The 27,894-nt window shown below is 35.4% G+C and overlaps 1 protein-coding gene across 1 annotated transcript; it reads left to right on the top strand.

The window, feature by feature from the left end:
• The first annotated feature begins 159 nt into the window (after nucleotides 1-159).
• Nucleotides 160-27,636, top strand: LOC132731794 (AP-3 complex subunit mu-2-like). The gene is given in 13 exon segments (XM_060718052.1): nucleotides 160-209; nucleotides 3,163-3,241; nucleotides 7,084-7,189; nucleotides 8,866-8,978; nucleotides 13,999-14,139; nucleotides 14,999-15,163; nucleotides 16,716-16,829; nucleotides 17,990-18,063; nucleotides 19,263-19,368; nucleotides 20,405-20,563; nucleotides 22,907-22,957; nucleotides 25,559-25,627; nucleotides 26,130-27,636. Coding segments are annotated over 13 exon segments (1,278 nt in total). The 5' UTR covers nucleotides 160-174; the 3' UTR covers nucleotides 26,196-27,636.
• Nucleotides 27,637-27,894: the final 258 nt, after the last annotated feature.

Raw genomic sequence — 27,894 nt, 5'->3', positions numbered from 1 at the left:
TCCGTTAAATAAAGAGTTTATTATTATTATTATTATTCATGGACGGTGCAAGTCTATAACGATATTCATGTTTATTCGTGATTATATTCTACTTCCGTCTTTGTGTCAAAAGTCGATCTCACCGAAAAATATCTATTATTTCATGGTTCGAATAATATCATTTTGAATTAAATCATGATACACAGTCTTTTCATCATAAACAACACAGGGTGAGTAATTATTTAAATATCACGTAAAATGAACCCCCCTGCTGTTAGAATATGTATACTATCATAATTTCGGACATCGTATACATTTCGGACATCATATGACTGTATCGATAACACTAAACACGGATTTTTTTATTCTTGTTTTCAAACTAAAAGTAATATGAATAAGGCAAAGCCTCAAAGCGAGCTCTTTGACATTATGATTTAAATCCATCAGCAAACACACTTTCGGCCACACTCAACACAATCACACGGTCATTTATGCATTATAAATATGATACATATTGAATCCACCCTACACAGAACATAAATGGGGTGCGCCATAAATGGGAACCATAATAGGTCAGGGAACCAGATTATAGTCTGGGTAATCTGAAATTAGGCAAAGCCTATGAACGGGGAAGTTGGTTAAAATAATCATTTTTATTTAACATTTTCGTTTTAAAAGTGGCATTCGGTTTTGTGCATCGTTCTGTTTATTCTGGTTCCCTATCCTATTTTGGTTTCCAAAGTTGAACAAGGCTATTTTACATGAAACATTGCATAGTGAACCTCTACCAAGGAAAAGCGTAGTAAAAATTATCGTATTTTCTCTCTCTTTAAATGATGTAAAAAATCCATACAAGTCCTGTTTAAACACATCATCATCCTGTCACCTTTGATTTACACAGCAAGCTCTCACGAATTCTCCTCCAAAAATTAATTGCAGTTGACACCTTTGATCTCGCCAACAATCTGACTTCATCGATGCTGCTTGCTTTATTTACAATGTGTCAACACACCCCACTAGTTGTCCATGCTAGAGTGCAATGCTCTATTGGTAGTGTGTGTATTGTAAATTGTATACCCTTTTGTGTTATTTTAACAGTTACTGACTTCACTCAGGCTATTTTGCATGAAACATTGCGTAGTGGACCTCTACCAAGATTGTTGAATTATAATTTTGGTAGATATAATTTCTAAACTATTTTTACGATTTGTTTATGAATCAATAAAAAGAGGGTAAGAATATAATTATGTTCAGTGAATGCTTTGAATAATAATATTGTTCACCAGTATATATCGAACACAATACTAATAAACCTGGGACAAAGTATGAAGTTTATTGTATGTCCCTGGGAGGAAACTGAATCTCTATTACCTTTTACAAATCTGGGACATACCATTCCTGGTTCATATTATTTCCAATACAAATGTATAATGAAAGCAATGCAAGCTCAAAGGCATTCTGCCTAAATGTATTTGTCAAAAATGGTAAAATTATTATAAAATAATCACCTGTTGATCATCAAGAACAAGATAATCCATTGGAGATTATGTTATGATTATTTTACTATTAATATATTAACAAGAGAAATAAGCAGCCTGTGTGAAAGATTAGCACACAACCTAAAATTTAACCCTTTATCCTCATCAATGTTTCGTATCTTTTTACCTTTTTAGCTCGACTATTCGAAGAATATGAGAGCTATTGTAGTCGCCCCGGCGTCGGCGTCAGCGTCCGCGTCGGCGTCTGCGTTGGTTAAAGTTTTTTGTAAAGTCAAATATCTCAATTATTACTTGAGATATTCAATTGAAACTTACAATACTTATTTATATAACAAGGTACATCAGATTGACAAGTTGGATAACTCTGCCTTCAATATTGACAGAATTATGCCCCTTTTTTACTTAGAAATTTTGGTTAAAGTTTTTTGTAAAGTCAAATATCTCAATTATTGCTTGAGATATTTAATTGAAACTTTCAATACTTATTTATAGTAACAAGGTACATCAGATTGACAAGTTGGATAACTCTGCCTACAATATTGACAGAATTATGCCCCTTTTTTACTTAGAAATTTTGATTAAAGTTTTTTGTAAAGTCAAATATCTCAATTATTGCTTGAGATATTCAATTGAAACTTTCAATACTTATTTATAGTAACAAGGTACATCAGATTGACAAGTTGGATAACTTTGCCTACAATATTGACAGAATTATTCCCCTTTGGAACTTAGAAATTTTGGTTAAAGATTTTTTGTAAAGTCAAATATCTCAATTATTGCTCGAGATATTCAATTGAAATTTAAAATCTTTTTTTATAGTAACAATGTACATCAGTTTGCAAAATTGCATAATTCTGCCATCAATATTTGCAGAATTATTTGCCCCTTTGAAACTTAGAAATTTTGGTTACAGGTTAATGGTCTTCAAAGATATTAACTTGAAACTTTACACATGCTCTTAGGGTCATAATTGAAGGATCATAATTGTATGTCACTGACCAAGTTCCATAACTCTATCTTGCATTAAGGCTGATTCATATCCCCTTTTCTACTTAGTCTCTTGGTTAATGTTTACATGCAAGTTTTACATATCTCAATAACTATTAAAGATATTAATTTAAAACTTCACATATGCATTTATGGTCATAATTGTAGGTCACTGACAAAGATCCATAATTCTATCTTGCATTTAGGCTGATTTTTCTCCCCTTTTTTCAACTTAGAAATTCATGATAAAGTTTTGCTTGTAAGCTGTTATCTCAATTACTACTGAAGAGTTTGTGTCTTTTTTGGGACAATTTTATGCATTCATAATAATAAAGCAGTAATTTACTTGATAAAACATCTTAATAACAAGCCTTTGTACCTTTTCTGTCAAATTTATGTATTCATAGGTAATTGATATTATTATACTTAATAAAACACCCTTGTTACATTACCTTCAGAAAAGTCAAGACAATACTGTATAATTAGACTCTCTCTAAGGCCTATAACATGAATTTATAAAAAAAAATTAGCCCTTTTGTGAACTTAAAAAAAATTTAACATTATCAAGGCTCTTTTACTGTCAAGCACTTAGAATAGTCGAGCGTGCTGTCCTACCGACAGCTCTTGTTAGATGTAGATGTGCAATTAAATGAACTCACCAGGTAACATATTTATATAGACTTTTCAAATTTTCCAGGGATGTGTTTATGGAGAAACACTGGAAGAGTGTGATACACAAATCTATTTGTGATTATTTCTTTGAATCGCAAACAAAGGTAACATATACGATCACTTGCTACATAGCAATACCTATAGAACTGGGAGTAAGATACATCATTACATGGGGTAGTAAATGATGTAATCACACAACGTTTTGGTCTTGAAACTCTACAAAAATTGTTCAAATTATAGCCCTGGGATCAACATTGGCCTCTCCCTAGGGGGTCATTGATTCTCCTTATAATTATGTATATAGTAAAAACTTAAAAAATCATTTTCTCTGAATAAACAAAAGGTAGCGGCTAGATATTTGGCATGAAATGTGGATAATACAGTCTTAAACGCACCTTTCTGAGGTCTGGTTCTCGACTGCGGATCTTCCTCCATCGTCAGCTTGGTGCCCGCCAGATGTTTCGGCCCTTATCCAAGTACATCTGTAATGGCGGGTGGGCCCACCGTCTTACGGTGTGGAGGTTGATCGCATCCAGCTTGTCTCCTCGCGTCGTAGCCACAGCCAGCTAGACGCCCGCTCAGCAGCCTGGCTCAGCTTCTGGATTGCCCGGCGCCTGTCTCTGCCAGTGGTGCCAACAGCTGTCATCAATCTACATACAGATTGCGCACAGAACCCTCTAGCGCCTACTTCGATGGGGAATAGCCAAGTCCGCCAACCTCGGTGCCGGCACTGCTCAAGTAGTTCAGTGTACTTGGCCTTCTTCCTCTCATAGGCCTCTTCACATCTCGTCTCCCAAGGTACTGTCAACTCGATGACAACGAGCTTCTTCCCTGTCTCTGACCACAGTACAATGTCTGGTCTCAAGTTGGTCTGGACGATACCCGGGAACACAAGCTTCTTTCCTAGATCGACTGACATATTCCATCCTGTGGCGCCGTCAAGGATCGATTTCTTCTGTGAAGCTTCTGTCGTCGCAGTTTCACCCGGTCTCACAAAGTTGATGTGGCCTGCCTGTGAGCTACTTCTGCGTGGCTTCTTCTTCTCCCCTTCCAGCCAATCGGCAATCTCTCTGAGGACGTTGTCGTGTCGCCAGCGATATCTGCCCTGCGTCAGTGCTGTGGAGCAGGAAGATAAAACATGTTCCAGAGTGCCTGGTTTCTTGCACAGACTGCATGTTGGGTCTGTGTGGTTAGTCCCCATCGGCAGAGGTTTAGCTGGAGATGGCAGGAGGTCATGAATTGACCTGAGGAGGAAGGATAGACGAAGTGGTTCATACTTCCAGATGTCTTCCCAGGTCAGCTTCCTTTCCATGGTTTCCCACGTTGTCCATGCACCCTGCGCACCCATCTCTACCGCTCTGGCCTGTCTCTTGTTCTCCTCTTCCTTCCGTACTTCTGACTGTATCAGGGCTCGCCTCTCAGTCTGGTTGGCTTGGCTCCATAGGAGTGTTTTGGTTGCACCAATACCTTGTCGTCCGACAGCCGTTACACCGACGATGTCCTTGTGCATGAGAGAGCTCTCCGCCTGGTTGACAGTCTCTGTCGCTGACCACTTTCTTCCAGTACGGGTAACGATCCCTGCTTCCCGGATCTGCTCATCTGGGGAGTCTCTTAGGGTAAGCACCAGTCTTGTCTTCGCCGTCTTGAATTCTTTCTACCAGTGAAGATAGTGGGAGTTGCAGTTTGTTGGTTTTCCCAACAGTCCAACACTGGAGAAACTGGGTGGGATTCCAAGCCACTTGCGAAGATGTCGGCTGGTGATTCTCTCTTAAGGCTTCTATTGTTGAGCTGGGTACCTCGTACAGCATCATTGGCCAGATCAGCCTTGGTAGTAAGGCATGCTGGTACAGCCAGGCCTTGAACTTCCCAGGTAGGTTGCTCGGTCTATCTTCTTCAGCCCGTCTTCTACCTGGTTCTCTAGCTTCTTGACGTTGTCCTTGTCTACTAGGCTGGCATCAAACCACTTCCCAAGGCACTTTGATTGGGTTCTTCGTGATGGATGGGATCTCCTCGTTCTGTACTCGGAGCACAAATCTGTCTGTCGTCTTGCCTTTCTTGATAATTGAGGGACCTGGACTTTACGGCCTTGAATTTCATTCGGGCCCATGACGCGACGTCTGTCAGTGCTGTCAACATCCATCTAGCCTGGACGTGTGTTGGTGTCGTCAACGTGAGGTCATCCATAAAACCTCGGCTTGATGGGAGGTAGATACCTGACTCTGTCTTTGGTCCGCGGGTCTCTCTAATGGCAGCATTGATGAGCAGATTCATCCCCATGACGAAGAGTACCACAGAAACAGTACATCCGGTGACTATACCTTTCTCCAACTTCTGCCACTTCGTCAGCTGGTCACCAACAGAAAACCGAAGCTTGATGCCGTCAAGGTAGCTGGTGATGATTTTTTGGACATGGTTGTCGACGTGGTAGTGCTGGAGGGCTGTGTAGATCAGCTGATGGGGAATAGATCCGTATGCGTTGGCAAGATCGAGCCAAACTACTGTCAAGTCTTTCTTCCCCGTCTTCGCCTCTTGAAATACTTTGTAGTGGATCTCTACCAACATTGTTCAAAAAATCCTTGTGTCAAAATTGCCCCCCCCTTTTGGGTCATTGATTTTCATTATGTGCATACAGTAAAAACTTAAAAAATCTTCTGCTCTGAAAGTGCAAGGCCTAGAGCTTAGAAATTTTGTGTGTAGCATCATCTAATGAAACTCTAAAAAAATTGTTCAAATTGGCATTGCTCCAGGAGGTCATTGATTTTCCTTATATGTACAAATGTATATAGTAAATATTTAAAAGATCATCTTCTCTGAATTGACTAAGGCAGGATGTTAGATATTTGGCATGAAACATTGTGTAGTAGACCTCTACCAAGAATGTTCAAATTTAAGTCCTGGAAATATACTTGAAATTAGAAAGATTGTTTGTACATGTATGATTTCAAGCTAAAGTTCAAATATAGGTCATCAGATTCTGTGGTCAAAAACTAGGTTACACAACCCAAATATGGAAGAACCTTGCTAACACTGTAGAATATACTGTTACAGTCCAAATATCTTGGAAATTAGTCAGAAAGATTGTTTGGAGGGTTTCTAGGTCATGTTTGAATAAGTCATCTGGGGTCAAAAGTAGGTCACTCAACCCAAATTATGGAAAAATACTGTTTACATTCTAGAAGTAATATTTTCATTCCAAATATCATGAAAATTTGTCAGAAAGTTTGTTTTGATGATTTCTAGCTCAGCTTTGAACATGTGTCATCCATGGTCAAAATCTAGTTCACACAGACTAAAGAATGGAAAAACTTTGTTGCGGTTACATTTTTAGCCCAAATATCCTGGACATTGGTCAGAAAGATTGTTTCAATAATTTCCAGTTAAGGTTTGAATTAGGGTAATCTGAGGTCAAAAAAAGGCCTATATTAACTTTTGCACAATTTCAGGTGCAGTTATGAATGTTAAGATATCAGTTTAAGTTTGTGGCATTATATCTGCCTTTCATTTATTGCTAACAGTATTAATTCAGAGCCTCGGGTGAGCAATATAAGGGCTATCATGGCCTTGTTGTTATAGTTATCATGCTTTTGATGCGAGTAAAAAGTCTTGGTGTCCCTACTGGGCTGCCTGGGGGGCATTTTTCTGTTTCCAATGACAGTACTTGTTTGATAAAGAATTATTAACATAACTATTTCATTAGTTGAATATAAAGCTTTTCATACATTATTGAGCTTTATAATTTCTGAAATTATATGTAGCTTTAGTTTTCCATACTTTTTATAATAATCAGTGTATCACAATATGTATATGGGTTGCCTGTATTGCAATACAAGTTTTGTTGTTTCATTGCAACCCTAGGTCTTAGTTCATAATGTACATGTGTATTATTGGAAAGATTAGTTTGCACAATTTTTATTACCAATACTTTTATATATTATGTTTTCTACAGGCAGGTTCAGTGGATGATGTTCCACCTATTATACCAACCCCTCACCATTATCTTATCAACATATACAGAAATCAGCTCTATTATGTTGCTGTGGTAACTACAGAAGGTATGTGCAATTAGTAGCAACTGTTCAATAATAATATGATTCATTGTACCATAACTTATTGCTTGAATATAATATTAGAAAAATCATTGTTTTAATATTCTCAATCAAACATCTTCAACATCATCAATGATATGGGCATGTCTGCATTGTTGAAGTTCTCTTTTAGATTGCCAGGCTTTCCAGTAGGAGAGCTTAACATATTTTCCACTGACTCTCTTTATCAGACAATATTTACACGTCTGTAGGCCCCCTTGCAGGTCCAGGGCAGAGGGGTCAGGGGGCAAAGCTCCATAGATTTAGTAATTTTAGGATGATTTGATTATATCATTTCACGTCCATTTAATATAACTTAAATGCGGTTAAAATCCTCAAAAAAAGGCAATTTTATTACCTATTACATCCAGGGAGCTACTAAACGCTGGCACTTTCACATTTAAAATGAGAGCCTTTTGATAGCTCCTGTTAGGCTCTGAAGCCGAGCGTTGGTTGAGTAAAACAAACCTGTTCGTACGAGCTGTGGAAATGACCCAACACTTCCACGTTCTCTTATTTATTAGGAGCGAACCACGAATAATAAAGACATGAGAGCACAGTATAGTAGCATTGTTCATTGTCTTTCAAGTCCAAGAACCCGGCTAAATACAAGGAGCAGTCGGAATCCTGCTTTCTCATTACTGTTAGTTTAGTGTTCGGTTAGTATGTTTTGACACGACCAATTAGAAATATATTAGTCTTATATTATTTGGAATTCGCTTGTGAAAAATTATGACTAATGTCACAATAGTAGAATACAGTCAGTTATGCAATATCAGAGTGGGCATACGAAAAATTTTAAAATGTGTTTTTTAAGAGAAGGTACATGATTATACATGTTGGTGAGACACATATTAGTGAAATTGGTGGTCGGTACTGGGATTATTCTTAATTCGGTCAACAGCTACATGTATGCGGTGCTTATTATTTATAATATATACTAGTGTTGGTCATCTCTCAAGCCTTGATTACTTATGATACTGGTCTGTTCTTATAATCGCTTAAGACATATAGCCTACTCTTCGTCATCCTGTAAACTGATATAAGACAAGAATTTCTTAATATAATATTAGACTTAACTATGACACATGTGTAAATACATGTAAATAGCTAAACAGGTACAAAATGTTCAAACAAAAGTATCAAGGGTGTCCTCCCGTGATTACATCTGTGCCTTAAAAAAAAATTATTTTTGATTACTTTAAATATTATTCACTTAAAACAAATTTTCATTAGGGTGTTACCGTGTATATTGCCACGCCTATGCGATGGTCTTGTGTTTATTATGTCTCCTAATTTTGGGAGACATATTGTTTTTGCCTTCACCGTCTGTCTGTCCCTCTTTCTGCATTAAGCTTGCCCGGCTTTCACTGCTGATTGGATTTCAACCAAACTTTACAGGAGTGATCAGTACCATCACCGGCATGTTCTGCTTCTCTGCACAAAATGACTGCCAGAGCTAAAAATAGAAAAATCTTATTTGGCTTTCACAGGTCAAAGTGCTGGTGGGATTTTAATGATAAGTTTACAGGAGTGATCAGTACCATTCTTAGTTGTGCATATGGCTGGCATGCTTATCCCAGGCTGCGACGTTGAGAATTGACAGAGAATTGAAATTAAAAGAATTCATGTTTTATTTCCAGTGCCTCCATTATTTGTGATAGAGTTCCTGCACCGTGTGGTAGACACATTTGAAGACTACTTCCAGGGTTGTAGTGAAAGCATTCTCAAAGAATACTATGTCATAGTTTATGAGGTTTGTTTCAGTTGACTTTTGTAAAAATAAATAATTATAATGTGATGCATGCTTGACATCATTGATTTATTAGGCACAAAATAGTAATATCACAGTTGTGATCATCTTTGTATGTCACCAGTAGAGATCTTGAGCTTAAAGCAAAGCTGTGATCATCTTGATATGTCACCAGTAGAGAACTAGAGCTTAAAGCACAGCTGTGATCGTCTTGGTATGTCACCAGTAGAGAACTTGAGCTTAAAGCACAGCTGTGATCATGTTGGTATGTCACCAGTAGAGAACTTGAGCTTAAAGCACAGCTGTGATCATGTTGGCATTTCACCAGTAGAAAACTTGATGAGCTTAAAGTACAGCTGTGATCATGTTGGCATTTAACCAGTAGAGAACTTGAGCTTAAAGCACAGCTGTGATCATGTTGGCATTTCACCAGTAGAGAACTTGATGAGCTTAAAGCACAGCTGTGATCATGTTGGTATACTATAAGTAGAGTACTTGATAAGCTTAAAGCACATCTGTGATCATGTTGGTATTCCAGCAGTAGAGAATTTGATGATGTGATCATGTTAGTATACCAGCAGTAGAGTACTTGATGAGCTTAAAGTACAGCTGTGATCATGTTGGTATGCCACCAGTACAGAACTTGATGAGCTTAAAGCACAGCTGTGATCATGTTAGTATGCCACCAGTACAGAACTTGATTAGCTTAAAGCACAGCTGTGATCATGTTGGTATACCACCAGTAGAGTACTTGATGAGCTTAAAGCACATCTTTGATCATGTTGGTATGTCACCAGTAGAGAACTTGATGAGCTTAAAGCACAGCTGTGATTGTGTTGGCATTTCACCAGTAAGAAGAACTTGATGAGCTTAAAGCAACAGCTGTAATTGTGTTGGTATGTCACCTGTAGAGTACTTGATGAGCTTAAAGCACAGCTGTGATTATGTTGGTAATGTCACCTGTAGAGTACTTGATGAGTTTTAAAGCACAGCCTTGTTTGGGGGAAATCCCATGTTTTGGCCCAATAAATTACTCACCAAGTAGAGAACTTGAGCATAAAGCAAAGCTGTGATTCATCTTGGTATGTCACCAGTAGAGAACTTGAGCATGCATAAAGACAGCTGTGATCCTTGTTGGTATGTCACCCAGTAAGAGTACTTGATGAGCTTAAAGCACAGCTGTGATCATGTTGGCATTTTCACGCAGTAGAGAACTTGAGCATAAAGCACAGCAGTGATCGATGTTGGCATTTCACCAAGTAGAGAACTTGAGCTTAAAGCACAGCTGTGATCATGTTGGCATTTACAGCTATTAGAGAAACTTGAGCTTAAAGCAAGTCTGTGATCATGTTGGGCATTTCACCAGTAGAGAACTTGATGAGCTTAAAAGCACAGCTGTGATTGTGTTGGTATACATCAGTTAGAGAGTACTTGATGAGCTTAAAGTACAGCTGTGATCATGTTGGGTGAAGTCACACCAGTAGACAGAACTTGATGAGCTTAAAGCACAGCTGTGATCATGTTAGTAAGCCACCAGTACAGAACTTGATGAGCTTAAAGTACAGCTGTGATCATGTTGGTATGCCACCAGTACAGAACTTTATGAGCTTAAAGCACAGCTGTGATCATGTTGGTATGCCACCAGTACAGAACTTTATGAGCTTAAAGCACAGCTGTGATTGTGTTGGTATACCATCAGTAGAGAACTTGATGAGCTTAAAGCACAGCTGTGATCATGTTAGTATGCCACCAGTACAGAACTTGATGAGCTTAAAGCACAGCTGTGATCATGTTGGTATACCACCAGTAGAGTACTTGATGAACTTAAAGCACATCTTTGATCATGTTGGTATGTCACCAGCAGTGATTAATCTAGATGTGCGTCTTGCGTAAAATACGCATAAAAATCGAAAAAGACGCACAGTTTCAAAATATGTGTGTTCAATTTGACGCATGCAAATCAGGTAGTTTATAATCCAAAATATCACGACTAGTGATTTCTATGTACCGTTTGATTACTTTAATTTCATTAGTTGAATAATTTTTCAATTTCTTCAGTTGAATAATTTAATTTCCAATGATAACAGGTGCAAGACTAATCCCCCATTTGCTTGAAACGTTAAATCCCAAGCAATTGTTGCTTGTGATCGGTGACCGCCCATTATCGGCATTAGCCAATCAGAGCGTCCATTTTGCATGAGAGCGAATCGCCTACAATGGTGAAATATGCAGAGATCTGCCTGTCCCATTGGCGCTAAAAAATGAGAAAGGCACAGGAAAATGTCAGCAAAGGGCCAAAGGCGCATCTTAAATCTGTGCCAGACTTATATTGTATGTTATTTAGTCATCCAGACAAAACTTTGTTCATACAGCAACAGGTTACCCATTCCCTGTAATTACGGCATATTCTTGGTGTTTATCCATTTCCCTATAGCATTTTTCAAGTTATCTACTTACCATTATCCCTTTCCCACACAGATACGCATTTCTACTACTGCATTTCTACTACCGTAAATTTAATCCAATAGAGCAAACAAAAAATCATTAATCTACTTAATATTTTAAATAATTATCGGTAACTAAAAAAAGTGTTGCTATTTTAAGAAATGCTGTAAGTTACAGGTGTGTAAGGTCACTCAAGTTCACGCAGAAGATGTCTATTACATCATCAGAATATTTGACAGGGTGATTAACCAATCAGGGAAACATTGTGCATGACTTTTTTTCATGATCAAAAGGTCTGTCTGTGTATGCTTTCTACACAGAGGCATACAAGGAGCAATAAAAGTTGTCAGTATGTATACAGTGTGACAGGGACATTTTGTGAAAATTACGAACAATAAGAATGGATAATGCACAGTATTAGACATAAGTAGTAAGAAAATGTAAATTATGCAAATTAGATTTTTGAGCAGCCAATAAAAATTGTTTTGCCTGCAATTAATATTAGTACCAAAAATAACTTTTTTATACACTTGTTAAATTACTTAATCGCTTGTTATAAAAACATGCAAATCATGTCAAGGATCTGCTATTAAAAAAAAAAATTCTGCTAAGACGCATTTATTTTGCTACATGACTCTTTGATTTTGCTACAGGACTCATTGTTTTCAAACATGTGCGTCATCCGACGCATTGCAAGGAATTTCTAGATTAATCACTGACCAGTAGAGAACTTGATGAGCTTAAAGCACAGCTGTGATTGTGTTGGTATACCAGTAGTAGAGTACTTGATGAGCTTAAAGCACAGCTGTGATTGTGTTGGTATGTCACCAGTACAGAACTTTATGAGCTTAAAGCACAGCTGTGATTGTGTTGGTATGTCACCAGTACAGAACTTTATGAGCTTAAAGCACAGCTGTGATTGTGTTGGTATACCAGTAGTAGAGTACTTGATGAGCTTAAAGCACAGCTTTGATCATGTTGGTATGTCACCAGTAGAGAACTTGAGCATAAAGCACAGCTGTGATCATGTTGGTATGTCACCAGTAGAGAACTTGAGCATAAAGCACAGCTGTGATCATGTTGGTATGTCACCAGTAGAGTACTTGATGAGCATAAAGCACAGCTGTGATCATGTTGGCATTTCACCAGTAGAGAACTTGAGCATAAAGCACAGCTGTGATCATGTTGGCATTTCACCAGTAGAGAACTTGAGCTTAAAGCACAGCTGTGATCATCTTGGTATGTCACCAGTAGAGAACTTGAGCTTAAAGCACAGCTGTGATCATCTTGGTATGTCACCAGTAGAGAACTTGAGCTTAAAGCACAGCTGTGATCATGTTGGTATGTCACCAGTAGAGAACTTGAGCTTAAAGCACAGCTGTGATCATGTTGGTATGTCACCAGTAGAGTACTTGATGAGCTTAAAGCACAGCTGTGATCATGTTGGCATTTCACCAGTAGAGAACTTGAGCATAAAGCACAGCTGTGATCATGTTGGCATTTCACCAGTAGAGAACTTGAGCTTAAAGCACAGCTGTGATCATGTTGGCATTTACCAGTAGAGAACTTGAGCTTAAAGCACAGCTGTGATCATGTTGGCATTTCACCAGTAGAGAACTTGATGAGCTTAAAGCACAGCTGTGATTGTGTTGGTATACCATCAGTAGAGAACTTGATGAGCTTAAAGCACAGCTGTGATCATGTTGGTATGTCACCAGTACAGAACTTGATGAGCTTAAAGCACAGCTGTGATCTTGTTGGTATGCCACCATTTGAGAACTTGGCAAGCTTGCATGTCTTTAAAATATTACTGGACTCTTAAGTTGCTGTAATATATTCCATTTTCAGAGCTCTCGCAAATGGGCGATTTTTCGCGACTTTAATAAGTCATCAAAAGTTTCTGAAATTAGCCGAATTTGAACATTAAAGCGAATTTGACTTCGCCGTGCATTTTTACTTGCCACATCATCATAGATTTTTATGTATCACACAGCACACCTTTTAAGTACACCTTTTATATATAACTTAAATATTAATATTACTCTGTAAATAGATAAAACTCCTTTTTTTTTTTTAGATCAAATCAATGTGCCAAGCTTTTTTTCACTTCTCCCTATGTCTTAAACTTCTCCCTACCTAAAATGTTGGTCTTTAAAATGTCTGTTTTTTTGTAGTTCATAGTTATTCAAGTTCAAAGTAAGACAAATCAGTTGTAGAAATTCAGCAATGTAAGGGTTTTTCATTTCATAATACACATGTACATGTTTCAATTCTTTAGTGTGATATAGTTTTAAAAAACATTGAGCTTTCAAAACAGCTCGTACTCAGTCTGTAAAATTTATTTTTTGTCCTTTATTACGTAAATGAAAAGATTACAAATAAATATTGATTAAACTTATTCTTTAGTGTGAGAAAGCTGGATAGCTAACTTATTCCTTCAGAACATTGGTTGTTCTACTGTTGAACCAGTTATGGAGCCTAAATACTTGTAGTGTTTAATCTTTTCCATTTTACCATGATAAAGTCTTACCAAAAAGATTATTGAAAATAATAGTTTTACACAAATGTTTGATTTTAGTTGTTAGATGAGATGTTGGACAATGGTTTCCCACTAGCTGTAGAATCAAATATCCTAAAAGAGTTGATTAAACCACCAAACTTCCTCAGAACAATAGCAGACACTATAACTGGAAAAACTACAGGGTAACTTAACTGTTTAGTTTAACATTATTTATAATCCCCTGCCAATGTAATTGGGAGGGGGATATTGTTTTGGCGTTGTCCAACCATCTGTCCGAATTTCGTTTTCCACTAGTTCTCTGCAACTACTGGCAGAAATTCAATGAAACTTAATAGGAACCATCAATACCAAGAGGAGATGCACATATTGTCGCCTTGTTCCGGTCAGACCCTTTAACACAGAGTAATGGCCCTTGATTATGCATATAGAGCAATAACTGTTTCTGCACTACTTCTCTGCACCTACTGGCAGAAATTCAACGAACCTTTATGGGAACCATCAATATCATGACAAGATGTCGCCTTGTTCTGGTCAGACCCTTCAACACAGAGTATAGCCCTTGATTAGTTATGCAGCATGCATATAGCACAATAATCGTTTCCGCGCTATTTCTCTGCAACCACTGGCTGGAATTCAAAATTTAAAACCTTTAAAAAAATTTTTTGTTGAATTTTTTCCCCATTTAAATTGTTTTTGTTTGTTTTTTTAAAAAAAAGAAAAAAAATTTAATTTTTTGAAAATTGAAATTTAAAATATCCTTAAATTTTGGGGGCTCCAAAAATTTTTAAATTTTTAAATTTTTTGGGTTTTTTTTTCCATTTTTTTTTGGGGAAAATTCAGTTTATATAAATATTTTCCCACAATGTAGGTTACAATAGTTTTTGGGCTGGTTTGGTCATAACCCCAAGTTTTTAAAAGAAAAAACAACTTTTTAAAAGGTTAAATTTTTTGTATAAATGAATAAATTATTTTAAGGGGGTAAATTTGGGTAAAAAATGATATAATTATTTTAAAGGGGTAATTTTTTTAAAAAATGAGACAATTGTTTTTTTTAAAGGGGTTTGGGGAAAAATTAAACCTACCCGGTAAACTATCTAACGTACCATGGAGGCGTACAGGAGTAAAATACACCAATAATGAAGCATACTTTGATGTTATAGAAGAAATAGATGCTATCATTGATAAATCTGGAACAACTGTTATAGCAGAAATACAGGGATATGTATGTTTACATAAAACTGATATATTTGTAATAAATAAGGTGTTTACAGTAAGAAATGGTCTTTTTGTTTTTGCACTGGATTTTCAACTTTTGTATGGGAATTTATTATAGATTCCAAAAGAAAGTAATTTAAAACCATTTCTGGATTGGAGATTAGAATTATTTTGATGTAAAATGTCATGCTGATGCATTGACAAGATATCATCTTAGATACTAGTAACCCTAAAGATTTGAACAGCATTAGTATCTTGAATAATTATAAACGTTTTACGCCAAAAATTTACAAACTTAATAATTTAACAGGTACTATTTTCTTCTTTAACTTTTTAATATTTTATTATAATGCTATTATTAGAAGGGAAAGCAAATATCATGACATTTTGTGATCTGTGTGGGGCAGAAAAATAAATACAAATAATAGTTAATGTAATATTTTCTCCCATAAGTTTTGTTTGGAAGCAGGTGATGTCATGTGGTATTGACACCATGACTTTTTATGTCGTATTAAAGTTTTGCCCCTGGCTGGGAGCGGCGTCCAATTTTGTCCGGAGCATATCGCCTACACATATGGAGGAAATTTAATGAACTTCATAGAAACGTTCACTGCTATGAGAAGCTGTTGTCCGCATGAACCAGGTCTCTAGGTTTAAGGTCAAGGTCACACTAAGAGTTCAATGAAAAACCCTTTGTACATGCATAGAGGGATTTCATTGTAACTTGGCAAAAAAAATGTTTTACCATTGTTTAGGCAGATTTTCTGTGTGGGGTTTCGGTAAGGCCACCCCAAAGGGGTCCAAAAATTCAGAAAAAAATGTGGGATTTGGAACCCTTTAGTCAATTAAATTTTTTGAGGGATTGAAACACCAAAAAGGGCATTTTTCATGAAAATGTAGGTGTGAAAAAATGTCATTTTAAAGGGAAATAAAATGCCCAAAGGGCAATTTTTACTAAAGAAAGATTGAATATAGAGATTTTTTTCCAGAAAACATATCTTTTCCCAAATTGCAAGGGGGGGATTCCCAAAAACAAACTTCCCTAGAAACGTTCACCACTTTGAGAAGCAGTGTCACGTGCATGAACCAGATCTCTAGGTTAAAGGTTAATGTCACGCTTTGAGGACATTAAAAAATGCTTGTTCAGAGCAAAACTTCTGCATTAATCAGGGGATTTTAATGTAACTTAACACAAATGTTCACCATTTTGAGGGTAAATATTTGTAGCATAATTCAGGTCCCTTCTACCAAAGTCAAGGTCACATAGAGAGGTCAAAGTTAAGTTATGCATATCTATAATGCCCACATCTGTGTTAACAGCTTTTGTGATGGATTTATTTTGTGACAAAGTTACCCTTGTTAGTTTCTTTATAAATGAATAACACATTTACAGCTGTTAGTATATCTTTCATGTAGGTGTAGCTGCATATAGGGCAGTAACTTGTTGATAAAAGATTTGAACATATGAATATAATTACATGTATATAAGGTTATTTACTTGATGAATATTTCAGTCATTTCTTATACTCACTGTATGAATATTTCAATGTTAATTTCAGATTGATTGTTTAGTAAAGTTGTCAGGAATGCCAGATCTGACCTTGACATTTGTAAACCCTCGACTGTTAGATGACATCAGCTTTCATCCATGTATAAGATTTAAAAGATGGGAGGTAATGTGACTTTAAATGCTTTCTGTTAATAATAAGGAAACTTAAATGTTTGGAACCAAATTGGTTATAAAATGCAACCTCTGCAAAGCAACACCATTTGGGAGCAAAGATTTTTGTTGTCATTGAGAGGTGAATCTCTAGAGATATATATGATTTATTGTGAATTGTTACAGAGGGCACACTACAGAGGTTTCACTTTAGAACTATAAAGGCTGCTACTAAACCTGATACTTTTGAATTTCTACAATATAATGTATATGAGGAGCACACACCAACACTAGCTCAGTTCTTACTTTTATCATTTTTAGCTCTACTATTTTTTGAAGTTTAAGAAATAGAGGTATTTTTACAATCATGTTGGTGTCCCTGTTGCTGTTGCTGTCTGCAAACTTGTACATTGATCACATCTTTTTAAGTTCTTGGTGTTTGTCTTTCATACTTGGCCACAACAACCCTTGGGACAAGACCTTTAAGTAGATCAGACTAAACTTGACCTTCATTGACCTTCATTCATAAATGACCTTGACCTTCAACGTCAAATGTCTAAATTTTGCTTGTTTTTTTTTTCCAAAAAAAAAAAATGAGGTATTGTTACAGCCATCAGCAAACTTTAACCTTGATCATAACTTTTTAAGTTTTTGGTGTATTGTCTTCATACTTGACCACAACAACTCTTTGGACAACTCTTTTAGACCAGACAAAACAACACTTGTGACCAAACAGACATATTGAATAATTTAGATATGACTTTGACATTTAAGTGACCTTGACAGTCAAATGAATAAATTTTGATTATATTTTCTTTACATTGTCATTAACTTATGGAAAGGATTCATACTTGGACAAAACAACATGTGTGACTAGACAGATCTATTAAACTTTAAAAAAGGATAACTTAACTTTTTTCTTTAAGATTTGTTTAAACCGTTAATTTGATTGCTTTTAGAAAAAGTAAAAAAAGTTGACCTTTGCCCTCACCTGGCAGTGGCTCTTGTTTTAATTAATCAGTTAGTTGGATTATATTGTAATGTGATAAATGTGGCTATGTTTTATAGACATATATATATATATATTGTCCAAGAAAGAATTTGAGGGTTGAAGGGAACATATTATATAAAATGTAGAATTTTACAGTGAAAAATGATTATTTAATATTTCAGAATGAGAAAATACTGTCATTTGTTCCACCAGATGGAAATTTCCGACTCCTATCATATCACATAGGTTCTAACAAGTAAGTACAATGTTCAGTCTAACTTGCCCATGCGACTACATGCATTAAGCGACTTTTGTCTGTAGCGACCACTCAGGGTGGGCTTTTAGGATTGTTGAATGTCCGGCATCTGTCGTCGTTGTCCATCCACATTTAATTGGTTAGTTGGTTGTCGTCTGTCCACATTTAGTTCATTTACTCTCTAGTGGTCACATTTTTGCCTCAATTTGTCACTGAACTTGGTAAAGATGCTTGTCTGAGTTATTGCTCTAACAAGTTCAAACATAATCATCTGAAAACTAGGTCACAGGAGCTAAGAATAGAAATTCTTGTTTACACTCTAGAGGCTTCTGTTTAGGTCCAAATATCCTGGAAATGGGTCTGAAAGGTTTTTTTTAATGATTTCTAGCTCAAGTTTCAGTATAGGTCACCTTGGGTCAAAAATTAGGTCACACAGCCCAAATATGGAAAAACCTATTAGGACCAAGTATATTATAACTAAAAAATATTTTGCATGATGTATGGTCTAGTGATGTTCAAATTCTTGTAATAAATGCTAACTTTCATTACTTTTACACATTCAGGTGAGTGCTTAATGGCTACGTTGTTCATATATGTGTACATGGTATACAATTTTTTATTAAAAGATTCAACAGCTGGGAGTTTGTCTAAAGGTCATAACCTGTAGCAAGAGAGGTGTTTGCTTTTATGCAGAGAATCTTATGAAATTATTTGAGGTCATGACCTCTAGGAAGAGTGATGTTTGCCTTGCAGGGATATTTATGAAATGATCTGAGCACATTATGATTCACACCATGTATATAATTATAATTTGAAATCATAAATATTTTTTATGTTTTCAGAAATAGCTAATGCTTAATTGAAAAGAAGTGTTTAGAAAAGTAACTAAGACTGTATTTCAAAGTTTAATACAACAATGTAATGCAGTAAATACCAAATTTTTTATCAAGTAAGAATACTTTTTAACCAATTATTATACATGAGGCTTTGTATCTTAGCATTATACACATCTGGAGATTGTCTTTCATTTAAAATGCTGAAATATGACATGGAGCCCCAAATTCACTAAACACAATTGCATTTTGGCAAAGTTCAATTGTATAGAAACAAAAAACAAAATCTTCTGTTCCTAATATTAAGTGTTGTATAAATGCAGTGACATTTTCACAAATGCAATCTTGTTTTTGTTAATCTTTTAGTATGGTGGCCATTCCAGTGTATTTGAAACATAATATATTCTATAGAGAAGGCAGTGCTGGAAGGTTTGATGTCTCTATTGGTGCTAAATCTACTATGGGCAAAACTGTAAGTACTTTATAGAAATGAGCATATTTTCAGTCTTTCTAAATTCTATTTATCAGTTAATTTCCCCTGCCTTTTCGAAGAAATAAGGGGGATATAGAAATGGGCTTCATCCATTTGTCTGTCAGTCAATGACACTATTTTTTTAGCTCACCTGTCACAAAGTGACAGGGTGAGCTTTTGTGATCGCTTTTCGTCCGGCTGTCCGTCGTCCGTCCATCAGTAAACTTTTACTTTAAATGACATCTCCTCATAAACCACTAAGCCAATTTCAGCCAAACTTCACAGGAATGTTCCTTTGGTAGTCACCTTTAAAAATTGTTCAAAGAATTTAATTCCATGCAGAACTCTTGTTGCCATGGCAACCGAACGAAAAAACTTAAAATATCTTCTTTAAAAAAACCCAAAGAGCTAGAGCTTAGATATTTGGCATGAAACATCTTCTAGTGAGTGTCTACCAAGTTTGTTCAAATAAAAGCCCTGGGGTCAAAATTGGCCCTGCCCCAGGGGGTCATTGATTTTCCCTATATGCATATAGTAAAACCTTAAAAATCTTCTTTTAAAGAACCCAAAGAGCTAGAGCTAAGATATTTAGCATGAAACATGTTCTAATGGTAGTCTACCAAATTTTTTCAAATAAGAGCCCTGGGGTTAAAATTGGCCCCGCCCCAGGGTCATTGATTTTCCTTCTATGTGTATAGCAAAAACTAAAAAAATCTTCTTTGAAAGAACCCAAATAGCTAGAGTTTAGATACTAAGCATGAAACATCTTCTAGTGAGTGTCTACAAAATTTGTTCAAATAAAAGCCCTGGGGTCAAAACTGGCCCCACCCCAGGGATGTCATTGTTTTTAACTAAATGTGTATAACCCTTAGGTGGGGGACATTGGTAACTCTGATACAAATTCTTGTTTATGTTAAAAAATGGCAGCAACTTTTGGAAAATAGTTAAAAAAAACTGTCACCTTAGTATGACTGAAATACTTTTTTGAGATAAAATCATCTCCACTCAGTGATGTATATGATATTTCTTATTATAGGTAGAGAACTTAGTTTTGGAGTGTCCATTCCCAAAGTCAGTATTAAATGTGACTTTGACCCCAAATCAGGGTAAATATTCATTTGACCCTACAACAAAGATTATGACATGGGATGTTGGTCGACTGGACACAACTAAAATGCCAAATCTGAAAGGAACAGTAAGTAATATCTTTCTCTTTTTAGCTCACCTGAGGACAATGTCCTCCAGGTGAGCTTTTGTGATGGCCAATTGTCTGTCGTCTATCGACTGTCCATGCATGTGTCAACAATTTCTTTAAACAACTTCCCCATGGTCAAGGTCACACTTGGTGATTTAAGGTCAACATTGTTTGTGGGAGGGTATATGTCATGTTTCGTATATCAACTGTTCATCCATCAATACAAGTGATTTTGAAAAAAACAGTCAAACATGTATTATGTGACCACAGAGGGAAATACCAAACATGGCTGCTTAATACAACTGTCTCTTAAGACAAAGCATGAGAAATTTTAAAATATATTCATGATATCTTTCCTTTGTGGTGAAGAGTTTTTCAACTTCATTTACATGAATGTTTAATAGTTATAATCCATAGATGCTAAAATAAAGAATTAGACTGCCAAACAGTTTTGATCAATTATGTACATGCTTGACATTTTTCCAGAATTTTTAAGCTCCTCCATTATGTTTCCTTGTCCGTGACACTTATGCCTCTCATAACTGTCTGTTTTGTATTTTTCATTTGAAAAAAACAACCTGCGTCTAAATTAAGGTCAATTCAATGCAGTCTAAATATCAACAGAGAAGCGTATACACCATCTTGGTAGGGGGGTGGAGCTTTGCTTTGTTCTATCAATTTAATGGAATAATACGTATCATAATTATACTTAACTTCATTTGCATACACAAAAAACGGTTTAGGAATTAATTTTTTACACATTTATACACGTATATTGTGTTTTGATTGATGACACTTGTGACAATACGAGGCAGCATTCTATAAAAACACAAACGCTTGACAGGTAAGAGTGATCGCTTGATGAAAACATTGATCTCAATTAGCTGACTAAAAAGCAGTGGCTGATTGCATTGATGAATAAGTAGCTTTAAATATTGAAGTTATAGAGAGAAAATGATCGGTTTGAAATTACAGTGGTTGCTAAGGACATAAGTTCTTTAATACACATGGTAGCATTGGCATGTTACACTGTTCTTGGCTCAGATAGTCACAAAAATGAGATGATGTGTTGTGCTCAAGGTCAAGGTTGGAGGTCAAAGCTAAACATGCTCTGTTATAGGGTATATTTTGTGTCTAATCCATAACTTCTTCATAGATCAAGGGATTTTTAAATTAAAGAAATTTAAAAAATGATGACCAAAGTAAAAGTTTTCGGACACCAACAAGCAAAGGCAACATCAAAGACAACATTGACTGTAGCAATAGCTCTATTTATGCCACCACAGAATCTGCAATTCAGTGGCATATAGCGATTCACCTGTGCATGTGTGTGCATGCATGCGTGTGTGTGGATGCAATACATAATTGTGCGTATGCATGTTATAAAGATTATATAGTGAACTTAAAAAATCTTGTGAAAAACCACAAGTCAAATTTTAACCAAACTTGGCAGAATTGTTCCTTTGGTGTAGGGCTTTCAAAGTTGTTCAAAGAATTTGATTCCCTGCAGAAATCTTGTTGCCATGGCAACCAAAAGGAATTATAAGAATAAATTAAAAAAAATCTTGTAAAGACCCACAATGCCTAGAGCATAGATATTTTGCATAAGGCATTGTTTGGCAGACCTCTACCAAGATTGTTCAAATTATAGCCCTGGGATTAAAACTAAGGAATTGCACTATGTACATTTAGTAAAAACTTAAAAAATCTTTTTGTCTGAAGGTACAAGGAGCTTTGATATTTGGTAAATGATATCATCTATAGGTCCCCTAGTTTTTGAAATTTTGCCTCTAGTGTCAAAATAAGCCACTTGGGGGGGTCATAGGTTTTCCTTATACTTATATAGTAAAAACTTACAAAATCATCTTCTCTGAATTGACAAAGGCTAGAGGTTAGATTTTTGCATGAAACATTGTGTAGTGGACCTCTACCAAGATTGTTCAAATTATAGCACTAGGGGTCAAAATTAACCCCGCCCGGGAGTCATTGACTTACTTTCTTGTCCTTCGATGTACAGCTATAATATTTGAACCATGTGCTCAGATAATATGTTAATTGAACTTTAATTTCAGCTGACCTAGATCTTGACAAAGTGACTTACTGTCTTGTCCTTTGATGTAAAGTCATGAAATTTAGGCCATGTGAAATATGACCTTGAGCACCAAATTCACTAGACTCATTGTATTATGGCAAAGTTAAATTGTATAGAAAAAAAAATTTCTGTTCCTACACTACTATTTAGTGTTGTATTAATGTGGTGGCATAGTATTTTTCACAAATGCAATCTTGATTTTACTATGTTATATTTATTTTTTATTTTTATTTATTTTTTGTTTGTTTCAGATTAACTTACAGACTGGCTGTCCAGTGCCTGAAAGTAATCCTACATTGTCAGTAAGTGTGTCACAACATTTAATTTTGAAGTTCTGTTAGAACATATTTTATTGTAAGAATGTACCTTTTGTAAAATAAAAATATTCATCTTAATATTACAATTCCAGCTGGAAAGTAGGGCAACAGGGCAACTGCATTACAGAATAACACATTCATCTGGGGTCAAAAACTAGGTCACTCAGCCGAAATATGGAAAAACCTTGTATATGTAAATTCTAGAGGTATTATATTCTGACCAAATATCCTGAAAATTTGTCCGAAAGGTTGTTTTGATGAGCAAAAGAATGGTAACTATGCCTTTCCTAAATTTTAAGTTATTGCCCATTGTTTAATTTTACACTTTGAACTTAGTCTGGATCATAACTCTAAAACCACATGGTATATTAACAAGAAACTTTGTAGGTAGATGTCATTGAGCAGAAGTGCAGTGCAAAAAAACCATAACTCTGCCATACCTAAGTGACATTATGCTCATATTTTCATTGTCAAGTTTAGCTGAATTGACTTCAGATTTCAAAAGATTGACTGTCAAAATGGTGTTTGACCAACAGTTGATATTGGAAAATGTTTAGGATAAAATTATAAATCTGCCTAAAATATAGAAAGACTGCCCCACTCTTTTTATAAACTAAGCGTTATGGATATCTACATAAATTTCGTTTGGATATGTGCGTTTTTTCTTGTTTATGTGAACTTAATTATTAAAAGGAATTATGGCAAAATGAAAACTTATTTTGATCTTCACCCGTTCACTCACTATATACCCTTGGATGGGCATAATGTCACTTTAAAGTTATTGCCCTTTGTTCATTTTTACACTTTGAACTTTGTCCAGGACATAACTTGAGAACTATAAAAGGTATCAACTTGAAACTTTATAGGTGGATAAATCTCACTAAGTAGAATTGCAGTGCAGAAGAAATGTAACCCTGCCTACCCTAATTTTGGAGTTATTGCCTTTGTTTATTTTTACACTTTGAACTTTGTCCAGGAAATAACATGAGACAGGTATCGTCATGAAACTGTGTAGGTAGATAGATATCACTAAGTAAAAGTGCAGAAATCTCTTGAAAGAAGTCATGAAAACTTCAAATCCAAACTTTAATCTATCTTATTGATGTAGGACAAATAATTTAAAAACATTTGGAAAAAAAAACACTATAAACTACTTCATCATCTCCCTATGTGCAAAGTTATTAACTAAATAGCATGTTTTCTGACAAGTGCGTGTCGGGGGTATTCGGCATTTGTGATAATATCTTGTTCTTATATTATGTTTATATTGTAAAAACTTAAAAAATCTGCTCCTGAATTGAGAAAGGCTAAAGGTTAGATATTTTGAATGAAGAATTGTGTAGTAGAACTCTACAAAGAATGTTCAACTTATAGCCCTGGGGTCAAAATTGGCCCTGCCCCGGGTCATAGGTTTTCCTTATATGTGTGTAATAAAAACATTAAAAACACTTCTCCTCTGAAGGTACATGGCTTAGAGCCTAGATATTTTGTGTTTAATATCATCTATAGGTACTCTATAATTGTTGTTTAACTTTTGCCCCTGGCGTTAAAATAGGCCCCGCCCTGGGTTTTCCTTATATGTATATACCTGTATAGTAAAAACATAAAAATCTTCTCCTATGAATTGACAAAGGCTAGAGGTAAGTTATTAAGCATGAAGCATTGAGTAGTGGAACTCTACCAAGATTGTTTAAATTATAGCCCTGGGGTCAAAATTAGCGCTGTCCTGGGGAGTCCTAGGTTTTTCCTAGTATGTATATAGTAAAAACTGCTCCTCTGAATTAAGATATTTGGCATGAAGCATTGTTTAGTGGAACTCTACCAAGAAAGACCCACAAGGCCTAGAGCATAGATATTTTGCATAAGGCATTGTTTGGTAGACTTCTACCAGATTGTACAAATTATAGCCCTGGGGTCAAAATTGGCCAGACACCGAGGTCATAGGTTTTTCTTTTATGTACAATGTATATAGTAAAAACTTAAAAAACTTCTTGTCTGAAGGTTCAATGCTTAGAGCTTAGATATTTGGTATATACATCTACAGGTCCTCTACCATAGTTGTTCAAAGTTTGCCCCTGTTGTTAAAATTGCTGTTACACAAATAAGAGTATGTCTTCAGTTGAGTGCTTTTGGGTCAATGGCCTTTTGTCTAACATTGTTTTGAGATCTCCTTTAAGATTATTCATATTTACATTCAACCCCTCAAGCTGTGTCTGAATGTGACTATGTCCTGAATCATCTACACTTGCCATACTAGTGTTGCTGTAATTACCTGCATCCATTCTGAGAAGAAGTCAGCTTTTGTCTGTTCTGTCCACCGCTGATTGTGAGTTAAGAGGCTTTGTCCTTTTTACTAGTAAAATATAATAGTTCAGCAGTTAAAGAGATTTTGTAATTCAAAATTTTACTACAAATTCAAAACATATTATTTATCATTTTGTGCCTAAATGTATTCATAATCCATCACTAGTTCTGCATTTGATTGTATTTTTTGTGGAGCATTGATCAACCAAACATCACAGTTCAATAGCCACATGGGTAAGGGAACTGGAGTGCACTGCCTCTAAGCTCTTGTTTTATTTTCAGCTACAATTTACAATTAGTACACTGGCCATCTCAGGAATAAAAGTGAACAGATTGGACATGTATGGGGAGGTTTGTAGTTGTATTTTATTGTCCTTTATTTTATTGGGCATACATGTAATACTCATTATCATTATATAGATGAAATTTCACACCAGAGGCTAAAGTAAAGGGAATTTGATTCTGTCAGATCTCCGTAGTTTAGCAGTATTATATGCAGTACAGGATATATTTCAGTTTGCACTTGTATGACAATTGATCCAGAAATTTTGGTTTCCTCCTATGTTACAGAACCCCTCAGTATGCATTGTATGAAATGATAATTTGTAAATTTGTCAATTATTTATACTGTAACACTTCTCAAAACTACTTACAAGATAACTTGTCAGTCATGTTCAGAATAGCAGATGTAAAAATTAAGATTTTTTTCTATATTTTATTAATGTACTTAAACCTTTCATTTTACAGCACTTTTTGCATTACTGATTTTAAAGTGAATTTGTATGGAATTTTATGCTAATGTTCTTTTGTTAACATTTAACATGCATAAATATCTTTTCTGTCTTTATTACAGAAATACAAGCCATTTAAAGGTGTGAAGTATATTACCAAAGCTGGAAAATTCCAAGTGCGTACATAGTTAATGTGTTCAGGGAATGTGCAATATAAGTGATCGAAAAACATTTTAATCAACTTACATTACATAACTTTTGCAATGGTATTGATCAACTTTCAATTCGGATTTGTTCAATGTTGCATTAAGGGATTTTTATAGAAAAATTATTAAAATGAGTACCTTATACTGAAGTTCAATCAGACTGAATAAATATGCAGGTTTTCCTGACTTATCTCCAGTTGTACTGACTATTTTAGTAGTACTAACTTATCTCTAGTGGTACTGACTTATCTCTAGTTTTACTGACTTTACTGTACTTTTACTGACTTTACTCTAGTTGCACTGACTTTACTCAAGCTTTACTGAATTCACTCAAGCTTTACTGACTTCACTCAAGCTTTACTGACTTGACTCAAATTGTACTCTTTACTGTAGTTGTGCTAACTTTACTCTAGTTATGTTAACTTTCTAGTTGAACTGACTTTTAACTCTAGTTGTGCTGACTTATCTTTAGTTATGCTGACTTTACTCTAGTTGTACTGACTTTACTCTAGTTGTACTGACTTATCTCTAGTTGTACAGACTTTACTCTAGTTGTACTCACTTATCCTTAGCTAAAGTGACTTTACTCTAGTTGTACTGACTTTATTCTAGCTGTGCTGACTTTCTAGTTATACTGACTTTACTCTAGTTGTACTGACTTATCTCTAGTTGTACTGACTTTACTCTAGTTGTACTAAGTTATATCTAGCTAAACTGACTTTACTGTAGTTGTGCTGACTTTACTCTAGTGGTACTTACTTAACTATAAATTGAACTGACTTTACTGTAGTTTTGTTGACTTAACTCTAGCTATACTGACTTAACTCTATTTGTGCTGACTGATTCCTTGTCGCGCTAACTTTACTTTACCTATAATGACCTAACTTAAGTTGCTTTGAAAAGGCACATTTTCATTGTTTAAAATACAATAAAATTGTTGTGTTTATATTTGATAATCTTGAATTGCTTTTTGTAATATAGTACAAAACAGGATAAATATAGAAAGTGTAATGTGGTATTATGAAACAGTGAATATTTCTGATAATTCATTTACTTTATTAAAGTGACATTATGCTCATTTTTAGCTCGACTATTCGAAGAATATGAGAGCTATTGTAGTCGCCCCGGCGTCGGCGTCCGCGTCGGCGTCTGCGTTGGTTAAAGTTTTTTGTAAAGTCAAATATCTCAATTATTACTTGTGATATTCAATTGAAACTTACAATACTTATTTATAGTAACAAGGTACATCAGATTGACAAGTTAGATAACTCTGCCTACAATATTGACAGAATTATGCCCCTTTTTAACTTAGAAATTTTGGTTAAAGTTTTTTGTAAAGTCAAATATCTCAATTATTGCTTGAGATATTCAATTGAAACTTACAATACTTATTTATAGTAACAAGGTAATCAGATTGACAAGTTGGATAACTCTGCCTACAATATTGACAGAAAATGCACCTTTTTAAACTTAGAAATTTTGGTTAATTTTTTGTAAAGTCAAATATCCCAATTATTGCTTGAGATATTCAATTGAAACTTACAATACTTATTTATAGTAACAATGTACATCAGATTGACAAGTGGATAACTCTGCCTACCATATTGACAGAATTATGCCCCCTTTGGAACTTAGAAATTTTGGTTAAAGTTTTTTTTGTAAAGTCAAATATCTCAATTAT

The sequence above is a fragment of the Ruditapes philippinarum genome, unplaced genomic scaffold (assembly GCF_026571515.1).
Source record: "Ruditapes philippinarum isolate M1 unplaced genomic scaffold, ASM2657151v2 ctg63_1_1_1_1, whole genome shotgun sequence".
Taxonomy (NCBI): Eukaryota; Metazoa; Mollusca; class Bivalvia; order Venerida; family Veneridae; genus Ruditapes; species Ruditapes philippinarum.
Note: the sequence above shows the minus strand (reverse complement) of the source record. Positions and strands in the feature narration are given on the sequence as shown.